At 53.0% G+C, this 15,626-nt stretch overlaps 2 protein-coding genes across 9 annotated transcripts in view; one reads left to right on the top strand and one right to left on the bottom strand.

Annotated features, from left to right (window-relative positions):
- Positions 1–4,185: 4,185 nt before the first annotated feature.
- Positions 4,186–15,626, bottom strand: part of PRRT1B (proline rich transmembrane protein 1B) — a 77,673-nt gene continuing 66,232 nt past the window's right edge. Inside the window, exon 3 of the mRNA XM_065737502.1 lies at positions 4,186–4,197. The gene's annotated coding sequence lies outside the window, so the exon portion shown is untranslated. The remainder of the gene's footprint in view (positions 4,198–15,626) is intronic.
- The window catches only part of RAPGEF1 (Rap guanine nucleotide exchange factor 1), a 73,305-nt gene continuing 63,844 nt past the window's right edge, over positions 6,166–15,626 (top strand). For all 8 annotated transcript variants that reach the window (XM_065737424.1, XM_065737427.1, XM_065737426.1 and 5 more), the window contains exon 1: positions 6,166–6,256. In XM_065737424.1, the coding sequence (XP_065593496.1) occupies positions 6,232–6,256 (25 nt within the window). In that variant the 5' untranslated portion in view covers positions 6,166–6,231. The remainder of the gene's footprint in view (positions 6,257–15,626) is intronic.

The raw sequence follows: 15,626 nt of genomic DNA on the forward strand, positions 1-15,626 counted from the left end.
CCATGCCCACCCCAGCCTGACATTCCCAGGTCCTTCTCCTGATCCTCGTGGACGTGGGTTGGTTCCCACCCCACCGTGGCTCCCAGCCCTGCTTCGCATTCAGCACTTCCCTGTTTAAACGGTGACCCCACTGCACTCCCATTCATTCTGATGCATTCGGGATCGTAAGAGGCTGTTATTTTATGATGGATTAACGGTGCTGTATTTGCTTTCAGCCTGTTTTACAGTGCCCCAAGTGCCTCGGCTATAACTCTTCCGTTTATTTGCTTTATTATCCTAACAGGCTGCTCACGGAGATTACTGCGAAAGCTCCGCTCTCCCCACCATGTGCCCCTGCAGAGAAGCTGGGGCCGGGATCCCACAGCAAGGAGAAGGCTGCAGCTGCTGGAATACAGCCCTGGTGGTGTGGGATGCCCTGTCGTACTCTGTAGGATGCTCTGCAGAATGATCTGCAGGCCAGGGAGCAGCTAGGGAAGGAGGGGGCATAGGAAGCCATGGCAGCTTTCGTTTGGCATCCTCGGTGCATCCACCCCCACGCGTGCCAGGAGCCGAGGGCTCAGGAGAGCACTGCAGAGCTGTGGGAGGTCACATCCATCCCCTCCATCCTCACAAGGAAGGGGTGACCTTGGAGGCAGCCCCAGTCCCACTCCACTCTGAACGCTGCGCTCCATCCTCACACGGACCCTTCTCCTCCCTGATGTATTTGTGGTGCAGAACCTGAGTGCTAATAACCCCCATTAGCACCTCTGGCTGATGGACGTCGGCGCCAAGGGCCAGATTCAATTTCGCCTGAAAGCCCAAGTGCTAATTTCCAACTGCAAAGATCAACCAAGAGCTTCGGGGACTGGAGCCCCGGGTGGAGGGGGAAATGAGAAATGAAAGAGGAAGATAAACATAAAAGTCATACTAAACAAATAGCTGGCAGTGACTCCATTAAATCAGACATTTTTAAAAGGAAATATTAAAATATTAACTATGTAATTAAGTAGCTATTAATTAAAAAGGAAGCATGCCGCAGTAAGCTGAGCACAGCTTTAATCAAGTGCAACTTCTTGTTTAGCTCAGCAGACCTGGGCCTGGACCCGGTGCTGTCTCCCTGAGACCTTGCCTTGGGGCTTCAGACTGAGGCACCGGGAATCCTCAGACTTCTGTGGGAAGATCCCAAGTGGAAGATTTCCTCATAGGAGGAGGAAGAAGCCCTGAACGTCCCCATATTCCCTGCTCTGGGGAAGGGCATCCCAACCTGGGGGCAGCAGAGGGGACGGGTCTGTCACTGCACAGCTGGGAGCCACCAGCACAGCTCCAGCATCGTGGCCGGTGGGTGATCCCGACATTTTTTGTGACATCCAAATCCCCTTTGTGGAGCAGAAGGACATGGCTCAGCAGGCACGGTGCTGATGGGTCAGCGGTTGGACTCGGTGATCTTAGAGCTCGTTTCCAACCTTAATGATTCCGTGGTTCTGTCATCTCATGAAGCTCTTTTCCACTCTGGATAATCCCGTGATCCCATGATGTCATGAAGGTCTTTCAACCTCAGAGATCCTACGATGTCATGAAGTTCTTTTCCAATCTGGGTAATCCTGATTCCACGATCTCGGCCTTCTCCAACCTGGATGGTTCTGACTCTACGTTTCACCAGAGCCACTTCACACTGAGCACTGGGTGGTCAAGACCTGGAAGCGGCTGCAAAGGGAAACAGTGGCACCCCCCTCCCCGGAGGTGTTCAGGAGATGTGTGGATGTGGCCCTAAGGGACGCCCGCTCATCCCGTAGCTGCCCTGTCCCCATGCCACCGGCCCCAGAGCTGTCACTCTGGGGGTCACATTGAGCCCCATGGCAGCAGTGTGAGCTGTCGGCTGCCTCTGACAACTCATCCGTCACGGAGCGGGGCCAGCGGCTGCGAGACACCGCAGAAGGGAGAGAATTAAAAGAGGGAGAGAGAAAGAGCAATCAATACATTATTTAACAGCAGGAATGCAAATGACAAAAAATTAATGAGGCCTCTCCCCCCCCCCTCCCCCTCCCCCAGCCCTCCTTTGCAGTGAGATTGCTGACAAATTCTCTGGAAAATATCAAAACAGCCGGAGGGTGTAACCTGCCAGAGTGATGCACCATTATCTATTATTGATGGAAACCTTGACACGTTCCCTTTAAAAAAGGAGAGGGAAAGGGAGGGGGAGAGGGGGGAAAAATTGCATCTAATCTTTGTTTTAAAGCTGCAGTCACTCATTTTCTCTCCCCCAAGGGTGGATGACACACACAGGTCCACACACTCGGCAGTGGGTGTGGGTGCCAGAGGGTATGGAGGCAGCACGTGTGCTTCCCCCCCCCCAACAGTCCCATGGAGTCCACTAATTGTCACTTAAGGATGAAGTGGGGCTGAGCTCATGGAGGTGGCACTGGGGATGGGGCCTGGGGAGGAGCTGGGGGCCCTGGGGTGGGAGGGGAGCGGAGCATCAGAGCAGGGTGGCATGGGGAAGGGGTGGGATTCCTCCTAGAAAAAGCAACCAGAGGGAAAGTCTCCCAGCGAGTCCCTGGAGCTGCACTGCTGAGCAGGGAGAGGCAGGAGCCAGCATAGAGCAGCTATCAAGCACGCACTGCAGGGATTAATACTTTATAAATGTCACTGGCCTCCTGACAAGCTCCTGTATAATCCTTTTATTTGGCTTCTGAGAGCAAAACCCTCCAAACCACTCAGCTCCCTCCTCCCACCTGTGCCACCCTCCCCATGCTGTGCAGCAAAGCCGTGCTGTCCCCACACTGTCCCCTTACAGCAGGGATGTTTCTGGAGCCCTCTGTCCCCAAGCCACTGCTCCTGGGTTTCCAATCTGACCTTTATTTGCAGCTGGAGCTCCCACTGTCACTTCACAAGGTGTTGTCCTCCACCTTGATGCCTCTTGTCCTGGTGCTGCAAGGGCAGTCTGTGCTCCCAGGCATCGCTCATTGCTTTGTATGCCTCTGCCATGCCCTCCTTATCTTCCCCTCTGTCCCATCCCCTCTCAAACTAAACAGTCCTAAGTCTTTTTAATCTCTTCTCATGGATTATTGATACTATTTGTTGCACTGCTTTGGATCTTTTCCATTTCTGCTGCATCCTTGTTGAGGTGGGGCGAGGAGCTGGCTCCTGCTGAAGGTGAAGCTGATAGAGTCATCGTGGCATTCCCAGGTTTGCTTCCCTCTTCCTCCTCCCCAAACCCCTTTGGCTTTGGGGAAGGGGCTGCCCATTGCTTGTCCCTAGGGGCAGCAAGCCCACATGCTTCCTTAAAGGCTCATGACTAGCTTAGACCCATCCACATGCAGTGGGAGCTCTGCCTTTCTGCCGTCCATCTGCTCCAGATTGATCAGAAATTGAGCTAAATAAACCCTTAAGGATTTGGGGTTAAGTAATTCCCCAGGCAGGCTGCAGCAACGAGGACCAAAAGAAATAAAACTGATAGCAATGACAGCAGATGTGAGTGCAGGGATAGGGTCACTGCACAGCCGAGATGCTCCGGCCCCAGCAGCAGGGTGTGCAGGCACAGCTTGGGCAAGGACACGAGCATTTCACCGAGCTGAAGGTCACCCCTGGGGGGTGCAGGGGGCAGGGAGCAGCCACAGTGCTGCTGGAAATGCCACATCCAGCCCAGAGCTTTTCCATTGTCCGTCTGCTAAAGAAAGCTTTGTTGGCAAACAGACTTCGTGGGAAGTTTCTCTCTCTGCTGCTCACTTGGTGCAAAAGAAAAAAAAAAAAACACACAAAAAACATAAAGAGAGAGAAAGAGAGAGAAAAGAAAAACAATGATAAAAAGAACCCTACCCAAATTCCCAGCCAGAATCGGAGGTCAAGTTTAAGAATAAAAGAAAAAGGAAAGGAGGAGGAAAAACGGCACTGAACGAGTGCTCTGAGCTGGCTTGGTGACAAAGAGAAGCACTCTGGGCTGAGAAATAATGGTTTGAAGTTTTGCATCGTTATCAGGGCTACGTGCCCCACATTGACAATGCCGTCTGGAACGCGTGCGGGCTGCGGTTCGTGGTGTGGTGGAGCAGTGTGGGGTCAGCCAGCCCTGCTCTGGGGACAGGACAGCCCCCTCCTCACCCCACAGACCTCGGGGGGTCCCTCTCCCCGTCCTCCCAGGTCCCCGTGCACACGAACTGCTGCTGTAAGGTGGGCAGGTGGCACTCTGTGTTGGCAGTGAGGTCTGCCCAGCGGGGCTGTCACCTCCTGTTACATCTTTCTCCAGGTGACCCCCGTGGCCGTGATGGAATTTTTACTCTTTGACTTTGGAATATTGATTTTCATTTCCTTTGTTTTTATTATTCATTTCGGTTTTGCTCTTTGCAGTGGGGGTGCACAGGGCACCTTGAGCTTCAGCTTGCTACGTAGGGTGAGGCAGGCAGGGTCACCTGGGAGCTCAGCTGAGATTCAGGAGCACTCTGCACCGTGGTGATGTGGCTGTGAGTTGGGTGGATCATTTTTCTTCCAGTTTCGCTCGTGGGCCTCTGCAACACAGGGGCGATGGCACCCACCTCCTTGGGAGCAGCAGCAGTGGATGGTGGGAGAAGATCCTCCACGTTTTCTTTTCCTTTCTTCTTTCCCACCTTTTTTTTTTCCCTTCTAATCCTCGAGCTGTGGCTGCAGTACCTGACTGTCACGACCGATGTCACAGCTGTGCTGCAGGGATGGCCTCGGGACCGTGCATGACTCCGACAAGATGCACTCGGGATCTGCAAGTGGAAATGAGTGCCCAGGAGAGGCTGAGGGCAGGGAGGGGGGCTGCGGTGTGCCCCGGCACACAGGGCCGGACCCGGTCCCCTCGGCCGTCGGTTCCCGTCCGTGGGCTCCCAGAGCTGGCTCGGCCCATCCGTCGGCATCTGCTGCCCTCTACAGCCCGCACCCGAGCGGGGAAGGAAAAAGCCGATGGGGAAGGCAAGTCCCGACAGCGACGTGCCAGCAATGGGACATCTGCCAGGGCTGCAGAGCGGTCCCAGGGGCTGCGGGTGCGGGACGGGACCCGCACGGCTGCGGGTGGCAGCGGGACGGGGATCGCTGCATGGAAATCCCGTCCGTCTCCGTCAGCCCCGGCGGTGCAGGAGCTCAGCAGGAGCTCACCGGGTCATCCTGCGGCCAGGACCACCGGGCAGGTGCTGCCAGACGGCGCTGAGTGAAACTGCAGGGCGCTGAGGTTGAAACTGGGGATGTACTCTAAAGGGAATTCTCGTTCAGATGGTGTTTGGCGCAGCCCTGATGTCACACACATCGGGTCACTGCGGCACGTCTGTCCTCCGGGGTTCCCTCTCCTTTCCCCAGGCCCAACCCCACCCCACGGACACGTCCCCCTGTGCCACATCCCCACGGCTCTGGGGGACGGTGACCCTCATTGAACGGGGCACTGAATTCCCGAGCCTCGGCATTGCCGCAGGGACAGACACGCACCGCCCCGTCCCGCGGCCCCACGAGCGGAGCGGAGCAGAGCAACGGATGGGGACGGGAGGGAGCAGCCCGGGGAAGGGCACTAGAGGGCAGGAGTGCTCTTCTGTGACTGCGCGTCTCGGAAATCGCGTCGGCACTTCTCGCACAACTTCCCGGCTCCGTGGGTCGGACGCAAAGGTCGCGGCGCGTGGCCGTGGGGTTGTAGCGTCTGAGCGCTGCCCGGCTGCTGCTCCGGGTTTCCCCCAAATCTGGGAGCAAATCGGCCGTGCGACGCCAGCACGACCCGGCACGTCGTTCTGCGCGGCTCTGCAGCGCGGCTCGGTGTCAGAGACAGAGGAGAGCCCTTCCGGATCCGCAGCTGCTCACGCGCGTCCGAGTCTGACAGCAGCACGTGGAAGCGCAGCGCTTTCCTCCCCCGCCCTCCCACGGCAGCACCACACCGCGCGGCTCCCCCACGCGGGGCTCCCGACGGGGCGGACGCATCCGGGCACCGCCTCCCCCGGGGCCGGGCCCCGCCCGTGGCGCGGCGCTCGCGTTTCCCGGCGCGGCCGCTGTGCGGCGCTGCGGCCCCGGCGCGGCCCGGCGCGCGTGTGCGTGTGCGGCGGGAGCCCCCGGGCCGCCTCTTCCCCTCGCGGCCCGGCGGAGCTGGGCGGGGGGGAGGGAGCGCCGCCGGAGCCCCAGGGGCGGCCGCGGTGCCTTTCCCGGATCGCGGGCGGTCAGCGGGGACGAGGCGGTGGTGGAGGAGGAGGCGGCGGCGGCGGCGCGGCCGCTCGCTGCTGTCTCCTGGCGCGGCCGGGCCCGAGCGCCGATCCCGGCTCCGACATGTCCGGCAAGATCGAGAAAGCAGGTGAGCGGCGGCGGGGGAACGGCGGCTGCGCGAACCGCCCTCTGCAGAGCGGCCCGGAGCTGCCGCGGGCCCGGAGAGGGCCTGGGCCGGGGCGGGGGGGGGGGCGAGGCGGGACGGGCGGCGGCGGCGGGGGATGCTGTCAGAACGGGACGGCGGGGACGGCTGCCGCGATGTGCCGCGATGATGTGCCGTGCCGTGCCGTGCCGTGCCGTGCCGTGCCGTGCCGTGCCGTGCCGTGCCGTTCTGCGCTGCCGCCCTCCGCCCGCTGTTTTCCTGGTGGATTTCTTTCTTTCTTCCTTTCTTTTCTATTTTATTTTATATTTCTCCGCGTTTGCCGCTCCGTTTCTCCTTTTTATTTCCTCTTTCTTCTTTTTCCCTCTTTTTCTTTTTTGTGCCGTTGTTTCGTTTCCTTTCTCCCCCCCCCATCCCCCCTCCCTCCCCCCCCCCCCACTCCTTTCCTCCCTCGCACCGTCTCCTTTCGGTATAGCAAAGCATCAGCAGAGCTGCAGCGCTTCGGGGCCTACGCGATTAAAGGCGATTTCTCCAACTTTCCTGCAGCGGTGCAGGGTCGGGGCAGGTCGGTGTGCAGGTGGCACAGGGCAGGGCTCGGCCGGAGCTCTGCAGCGCTGCCTGGTGCTCAGCTGTCAGCGGAGCTGCCCCCGTTTCTCCCGAGCAGCAGGAGCGGTGCGGTGGGAGCCTCCGTTAGCACATGAAACGCTGGAGTTATTCGGTTTCATTATGTGGCGTGGGGGAAAAATAAAAAGGCAACGCTCTTTTCGGTGTTTCTGATGGGAAGGAGCAGCTGGATGCTCTGCTGCTGGGGGCTGTGTGGCAGCAACGTGAGTCAGGTGTGAAGTGCAGCCCTGGGGTTCCCAGGTCAGCGCTTCAGGAAGATCCCTGCTTCAGAAGAGCAGGGCTGGGGGCAGCCCTCTGTGCCGTGGTCACTCAGCCCTCGTTTGTTCTGGCTTCTGTGCTGCTCTGTGCGAGGACACGTTCTCATGTGCTCCGGTTGTGGAGGAGCAGGAGTGCTGCTGGCAGCGTGCAGGCGTGCTTCCAGCCCGCAGCACTGGCACTGCCTGACAAGTGTGCATCACATCATGGGACAAATGCTGCTCCAGAAATACCAGAGGTTCATCTGATGCACCATCCCTTCCATAGCGTCGCAGTGTCACGCTTTGCTTGGGGGGGTTCTGGCTCTCTCTTCTCCGTGCTCACTGGCGTGTCACTGCCACTTTTTCTCCTGGAAGCAGGTCACGGCGTGAGGAGGGGGTGAGCAGCATCCGTAGACCTGGGATGAACCAGCAGCTCTGAACTGACTTGTTTTTGCTAGGGGTGAATTCAGCTTGGGGCTTTAGCAAACGCTGACGGTGCTACAGATGGTAATTGCAGATGTAAAAATGAGTGATCCCGTTCTGTTTATTCGCGTGCAGTAAATAACCGTGTGAGAATAGTAACTGTAACTCCACCCCAACGAAGCAGCGTGAAGAGTTCAGACGCTGGAAGATGACTCTGTAGACACACACACAAAACGTGGTTCTGTAGTAGAGCAGAGAGGCCAAAAAATCCCCTACCTAGAGACCCGACCTCGCAACACGCTGAAGAACTCGAGGCATCATGCAGGAGCCGTGCCCAGGTCAGTGCTGTGAAGTCTGGTGGGTGAAGTCGTAGCGTGGAGGTGTGATTTTAGGGTGGTGGGGATTGGCTGGGCAAGAGAAAGTGTCTGTTTGGGGAAGCATCCTCTTTCAGCTGCTTACGTTTGCTTTTCTTTAAGGCGGGCGTTGTTGGAGAGAGAAATGCAGTCTTAAGTGTGAAGTGGAGGGGAAGGGAGGGCTGGAAAGCAGCTGCTGGGGTACTGAGTGCTCTTGGAAACTGTTTCAGAGTTTGAAGTTGTGATTGACACAGAGTTGGGTGGATAGGGTCACTCTGTGCAGTCTGTAATGCCGCAGTCATTTGGGGATAATATTTGTCCAAATGTGTCTGAACAAAGGATGCAGAGTCATGAAACAAACTGTGAGATCTGAGGTCTGCTTCTTTGTGTTTGTTTGTTTTTTTCTTAAGGGAACAGAAAGACGAGCAAGACCCATTGTGCTGTACATAAAACAGGCTGTTGGCTGATAACGTGTCTCCTTAAATAGCTTCAGAACCATTTGGGCTTTGGTTGTGACTGTCTGCATTTCATAGGGAGTGACAAAGCACTCATCTAGTCGGGCTGTGGGGTACGGAAACATCGTTAGAGCTGAGTCCCTGGAGAGCTTATGTGCTCCCTGGGTTTTTAAATGAAACACGTGGTCCATGCTTAATAAAATACCAAAATAAATGAGAAATTATAGCTCCTGTTCTGTCCACCAGGGAGGAGAGGGCGGGCTCCCTCAGGAGCCTCTCAGTTCTGCTGTGTGCTCAACAGAAGGGCACTGTAGCAGGAGTGAAGTGGAGCCACACAGTGGTGTGGGACAAGGCAGAGTGGTTTGGTTACTGGTTCTGGAGTCCCCCAGCCAAACCTCCACATACCTGTGTAAACAGAACCCCTTTGACCCAAGGAGGAGAGCAGCATCCGGCCTTGGATGTTCTTTGCTCTAGAACTGATGCATCTGTGCTTTTGGTCCTCACTTACAGAAGGTACTTGTTCCTTCCAAAGCAGGGATGCCAAGGAAGCAGAGCAGGCCACAGATTTCTGCTTGGTTTTCCTGTTACCATGGCAACACGTGAACTCCTGTATTTATTTACCTGATGGATTACACGCTCCAGGGAGCTGAACAATTCTGTGTCGTACAGAGAGTAAGAGAGCAGTGAGACACCATCAGCCTAAAACACAGGCTTTTCTGCAGTGTCTGTTCATTAATGCCCTTTATTAAAACCAAGGAACATACGGATGCTGTACCTTGAAGGTTTATTCTACTTGATGCTTTCCATCCTAATCCTGTGACTTCCTGCAGGGCTTTCACATCCCATGTAAGCTTGCCTTTTGGATAGCTGCTGTCTGTGGAGGGTTGTTTGAGAGCACTGCTCCAGGCATTTAGCTGCCTGGAGTACAGTGCAGTTATCTCTATTCAGCTCAGGACTCACTGGGGGTATTTACTCCCAGCACGCTGAAGGTTCGGTTGTCTTCAGGTCTCATCCAGTGTTGAACATCAAGGGAGGAATCTTGCTCTTAAAGCAGCACAATCCTGGGGACCAGATCATTCCCATCTTCAGAGGGTCCTTGCTGTTCATCTTGCATGCTTCTTTGCACCGTTCAGGATCGTGCCTGAGGTGCAGTTCATTGAGATCTCATTTCTTCAGAGGGTATTTTTTGCACCGCAGCCATCTCTTGGGTCGCTCTCTTAGCCCAGAAATGATCCTGCATATGTTTGTTTTTTCACACCCATGCAGTTGTGCGTGGTTTCTGTTTCTCAGTAGCAGTGCAGGTGAGTGACCAGGCACTGTTCTGTCTCTGGTTGTGCCCTTTCTGAGTGCTTCTGAGTATGACCAAAGCCTTTTGGGTTTGGAGCTGTGGCAGTTGAGCAGTGTAAGTGGTTTCTCTGGTGGTGGTTTTCAAGCCAAGTAAGGATACCTATGGGATGTTTTATCCTGGAGTCTGAGAACAGAACTCTTGGAGGAGTCAGTGCACAATCCTGAGTGCCTCAGTCAGTGAAAGAGCAGAAACTGGAAACCGTTGCTACTTGTATTTTCAGTGCAAGCAGTCGTTTTCCTTGAACCGCAGTGGCTAAATATATCTGGTGGTGTGGTTCTGTGGGGTGACTCCCTCTGGCTCTCGCTGACCTCCTGGCACACACAGATGTGTGGGAGGTTGCTGTCAGTCAGAGCCCCAGCGCTGATGCCTCTCATCCAGGTCCATACTGTCACCTGCAGAGGACACTTCCCATCTGCCATCCACCAGCGTGGCTTTAGTTGTCACACAGTGCTGTGTGAGCGGAGGAAACCTGGTGTTCCTTCCAAGGATGGGAATCCATCTGCAACTGCTTCTTTGGCTGACACTTTGACAGCTGTCAGTGATGCAAAGACGTGGGTCTCATGGACACGTAGGTTAACCCTTGGTTTATTCCACAGAAAGGTAGACTGTGTTGTGTGAAAATAGAGCAGATAGGGGAAATGTCAAAGAGAGGACAGGAAGAGAAAAGGTGACGAGGAGGAGGCAGCCTGCAGCTTTCATGGAAGCTTGCTGGAAGGCAGAGAGGCAGAAGGTGAAGGTCTGCAGGATGCTGCAGGTTGGGACGTGCTGGCCAAGGAATGTTCTGCACTTCTGCTGTTCAGGTGACTGCAGCATGGCACACTGACAGCTCTGTTACTCAGCTCCCAAGTGCACTGCTGGTCTCTTCTCATGGTGAGTGGCATCGATGCGGGTGGAGGGAATGATTTTTGCCTCTGTGGAAAAGAAACAGTGTCCCTGCAGACCTCTAGAGATGTGGGGATGCTTATGTGAAGCATCCTAAGGGGGCTGGTGGATGAGGTTGTTGGTCCACTTTTGTTTATGTTCCTTATTTCACTTAGGGGTCCTCAAGACCTCTGTTTGCTGTTATGGCTGATGGTTCAGCTCATCTTCCCTGGACTTTGTGAGACAGTGCTCTTGTGCTTAGAGCAAGGAAGACGAGGATATGCACAGGGGCAGAAGAAGAGGAGAGGTGGTCTGTTTTCTAAATAACTTCCATCTCCTGTCTCGTACGGACCAACAACACAGGATAATTCTGTTTTGAAAGAGAATAAATGAGATTTTTCTTCATAGGTTTCTGGAACAACGAGGGGAAGCATCACTAGAGGTTTAAGGTCAAGGAATAGTGATGGCAAATTTTGATTAAAAAGGTGCTGCAGCCTGGTTGGTTGATTGAGCCTCGGTTGTGTGGTTGTAGGTCTGTTACTCTGCAGGTAATCTTCAGTGACCAGTGGCAGAGGAGCGTGTTCTCAGCACCCACTGTTGCATCTACACCACCTTCTGGTGTGCTTGTTGTGCTTCCCACTTTGTCCTCACTGCTGCAGATGGGGCAGAACAGCCGCAGGAATTAATTCCATATTTAGAAAGTTTCCTTTGGGAACCGAACATGGTTTAACAAAGGGCACACAGGGAAATCAATGCTTTCGTTCTGGGTGTGCAGTACTTTGCAACCAGTGCCAGACAGCTGTGCTTGGTGGATCCTTCTGCTGGTGGGCATCAGATAACAGGGCAGTACTGCTTAGAAAGCTTTTGCTGGGTGGTGGGTTACCCTTTTTTCTTTTGGGTTCTTGCTTTACTAAAGTGAATTTGGCGGTTTGTGTATGGCAAAATAAAACACAGATGGTTTCCCATCCACTTTTTGCTTGACTTTCCAATGCAGCTTGGGTTCCATCACTAGGAGTGATGAGTGCTAAACATTTCATAAGCAAAGAAATATCCATTTTTGGATATTTTTGGCATTTAAATCATTTCTATGTGTTTGCGTTGTGTGTGTGTGTGGATTCTGCTTTTCTAATTAGAAGATGCCTTCAACTAAATGACATACAAGCAAGAATAGTAAGTTTGAGGAACCAGGAAGGTTTACCAGCAGTGTTGGTTGGTGCTCAACTGTGAATTTATGGGGACTTACATCGAGAGCATTGGCCTGTGTGTGTAAATACTCTTGGAAAATGGGAGGTGCTGCTGTCCTGTATTCCGCTCCCCCATCCAGTGCCAATGGCACACATCATTTCAGGGGTTGCTTGTTCATGTCTGCTGGGGATGGATCGGGAGGATCAGGGACAGGGAGGGGTGGGTGAATGCTGAAGTATCACAGCAAAAGTGGCAAACCATCTCATGAAAACCACTCAAAGGCAGTCTGGGTCTCGTGACTGTGCGCTTCCAGATAGACTTGAAACAAAGATGTTTTTGCTCCCGTCTGTCTCGGGTGAAAGCATTTACACAAACGCTTTAAATATGTGTTGGCAGCTCTTACTTGTAGGTTTTTCTCCTGAATTACGGCCTTGTTCAGCAGACCTCAAACCTTAGGTGTACATTTCACTGTAATATGGCTAGGGCTCCTTGGAGACGTCAGGTACACCGCAAGTGAGATGCATGAAATTCTCTCTCAGCTCTCGTCTGGCTGGCAGCCTGGGAAGTACCTCGGTCTGAGGGATCATGGCCATCCCTGCCCGACCCTGGCACAGTGTGCAGCATTGCCTGGGGGTGTTTAGTGAACAAAAGACATGCTGGCAGTTGCCCAGGGTTGTCTGCATCCAGCGTTACCACCTGGATGCTGTTTTATGCTTCTTGCTCTGGTCAAGGTTCGAGTGATGCAAGAGGATCGCCAGGGACCCGGGATGATGGCTGGCAGGTCAGTCTGTCTGCAGATCCCGAGCAGCTCTGGCAGCAAGGTGTGCAGTTGCATTAAGCAGCAATCAGAGCCACATCTGAAGGTTGGTGAGTGCTGATGTCACTGTTTTGATGCTTCTCGAGTTCAGGGAGTGCTCAAGGCTTGTGTAAATAATAACACGTGGGATGGCAGCTTTGGGTGACGTGGTCTGGTGGAGCCCTGCTGGCAACAACCACAAAATTCCCCCATCCTATGAGGGCATAACTGACTCCAGAGCCATTCTTGGTGTGTATGTTGTGTTCCTGTGGCTGCTGATGGGGTCCAGCTCAGTCTGGGATCCAGAGTTGATATCTTAGGCAAAATAGCTGCAAGGTTAGCAGTATTGTGGCTTGCTCCATGGGGAGTGCTCACAGGCTGTGGGTGTTCTATTATTTTCATTTGTTTTTAGCATTTAATTCCTGAGGTACTCTGATCCTAGAAGCTTTGGCAACCTAGTGTCATGTTTCAAGCATTATCATCATGGGGAAATGAAATAATACAAGAAATCATCACGTTCAATAGCATAAATATAGCAAAGCTGTTATTCAGTCTTCCCATACCCAGGACAGGAGTGCTGTGTTGATGCTGCATGTTATTATGTTAGTTTTTGGGATGATACCAAGTCACAGAATCGGTTCCTGTCTCTATCCTTCAGTGCCCTTGAGGGGGTTATTTGGTTAAATTCCTCAATATTTTTGCAGCTGTGGTTGTGGTTTATTAACTGATGCTGCTTAAAGAGGAGCCTGTGTCTGCAGCAGAGTTTTCATTACTCATCTGTCAGTACTTTCAGAGTAAAACAAATGGGTCTGGGTAGAGAGGTTTCTGCTCTTCTGTGTAGATGCTCTGGCTTATTTTTTCTCCCTCCCCCTGTTTTACCAAAGGAGAGGATATGGAGTAGTTTCTGATGCAGTGTGTGGTTGTGTTGTACTGGATGGAAAGGTCTGGGCAGTTTTGTCCATCAGGATTATTTTAAGCTCTGATGTTTAGATTTCGTTAAATGAACCAGAAGAAATTGAAAACATCTCCCTTTCCCAAAATATTCCAACTCATGCAGCTGTAAAATGCCCTTTATCCTGAACCAAACCAGCTGAAGAATTGCCAGGGTTACTCTTGCAATGGGTAAAATGGGATTTCTGACTCAAGTTTCAGTCATTTGCTTGTCAGGAGAAGTCCAGTTGAGATTACAGTTATTATTTATTTCGTTCCATGTTTTGCACAACTGAAAACAAGATAAACCATAATCATTTCTGCTGCAAGCTGCAGGTTTTGCAGTAATTGTGTCGGCTTCTGGGTGAAACCTAGGAGGCAATTTATCTGCCTTTGCTTTGCACAATAACTGCAAATGAAAAGCACATCTTATTTCGAAGCTCTGCAGAAAAAAAAAGGCATCTGCTGTGAGAAAGGGGAATGGCTTTCGTGTTGGTGCTCAGCATGGCAGAGTGCAGGGCCCTGGTGACCTGGTGGCAGTGTGCCTGGAGCAGGCGGCGGGGACAGGGTGGCAGTGGCACTCATGGCACCAGGGCACTGTCTCGTTTTGCTGCTCTCTTCTTGAGTTTCGCACTTGGCTGTGACAGATGTTTGGCAGAACAGCAGCCAGGCTTGTGGGCAGGCATAGTTAAGAGCCCAAAGTGCTGCTCGCTTTCTGTGCATGTGCATTTTGGGGTGAATTACTGGAGTCCTTGGCCCTGTTCTCTGTTGTGCGTTCTGGTTTTGCTTTGCTTTCATCCTGCTTTGGAAAATGACGTTGGAGAAAAAACCTGCACAGTGCTTTCCTTTGCAAGAAGATCCAGGAACTGCGGCCCAGCCCAGGTAAGGAAATTCCCAGTGGAAGCCCTGTGTGTGCCTTTGGACCTTAATGGCAGGTAAGCTGGTGCCAAGTGCCATCATGCAGACCTGTCCTTGGCCGTGGCACTGCAATGAGAAATGTTTTAAAGCATGTCCTGCTCCAGAGTGCTCTGTGTCATCTCGGCCTCCAGTGAGAGTGGAGGAAAACAAAACTGCCAGGCTGAGCTCTCCGTTAGCTGCAAGTGTGAACGGCTCATTGCAGATGAGAACGGATCAGTGGGTGATGCCAGGTGCTTCTCCCAGGATTGAAGAAGGTGAGCTGCAGCTGGTTTTGAATGAGGGAGAGATCAGTCTGGACGAAGCGCTCGTTTGGTGGTCTGAAGCTGCTGACCTCATGTGAAACAGCAGAAATGATTTCAGCTGAGTGAGACTGGAAGGAAAGCACTACGCCGTGTCCGTGTTGGGCTGATCTGCCAGAACTGTGCTCCCCTGTCAGGCTGAAGGCTCCTCCTCTCCCCAAAGCTTCCAAAATGTGGAGGAGAGCCATTGTGAACTGCCTAATGAGAAGGTTTAGCTTAAAAAGCAGTGTTAGGCACTGTTTTCACATGGTACATGCATCTTTAAGCATCTCTCCTCTGCACACAGGTGTCAGTGTGTGTGTTTCCTCAGCTTTGACTGTAAAGTTTAGAAAAAAGGAAAAAAAAAAAGAAAAAGTTAAGGTATACGTGGGCAAGCTGTGTCAGTGAAGTCCCCTGTTTTGTGTAGCTGCGCAGCCTGTCAGATTACTGCAGTGAGATGCTCTTCACAAATGCTTTTGTGTTTTATCTGTTGACTCATCCATCTAACACTTACAGTCGCGTTTCAGTACTGAATTATAAAGCCAGCAATTGAAACAAGGCTGTTCTTGGGCTGCTTTAATCAACAGATGCAATTAATACAATAATGTTTGCATTGACACCCTGCCTCACTGCGGCTGCATTGTGGCAGCACTGCTAGACAAGGAGATCTGTGTGGCTGTACAAGCAGCTCACAGACATTTGTGTTCAGCATAAAGATCAGCACTGACAGAGTTTCAGAGCTCTCCATGGTTGGCAGACAGCCCCACTGCTGCTACAAGCAGTGTTATCGAGAGGTTAAGACCTAATCTGCAGCACTTCTCATTCAGTTGATGGTTTTGTGTGATGCTGGGATTTCTTTCTGGTGCTGAAGATGGGGAGCTGAACAGGAAAGCTCAGATGGGTTTTATTCACGTGTGAATCTGGGACAGCGGTGAAGGAAATAGGTTGTGC

The sequence above is a fragment of the Cyrtonyx montezumae genome, unplaced genomic scaffold, assembly GCF_038088225.1.
Source record: "Cyrtonyx montezumae isolate F1298 unplaced genomic scaffold, pur_monq_1.0 scaffold_20, whole genome shotgun sequence".
Lineage (NCBI taxonomy): Eukaryota > Metazoa > Chordata > Aves > Galliformes > Odontophoridae > Cyrtonyx > Cyrtonyx montezumae.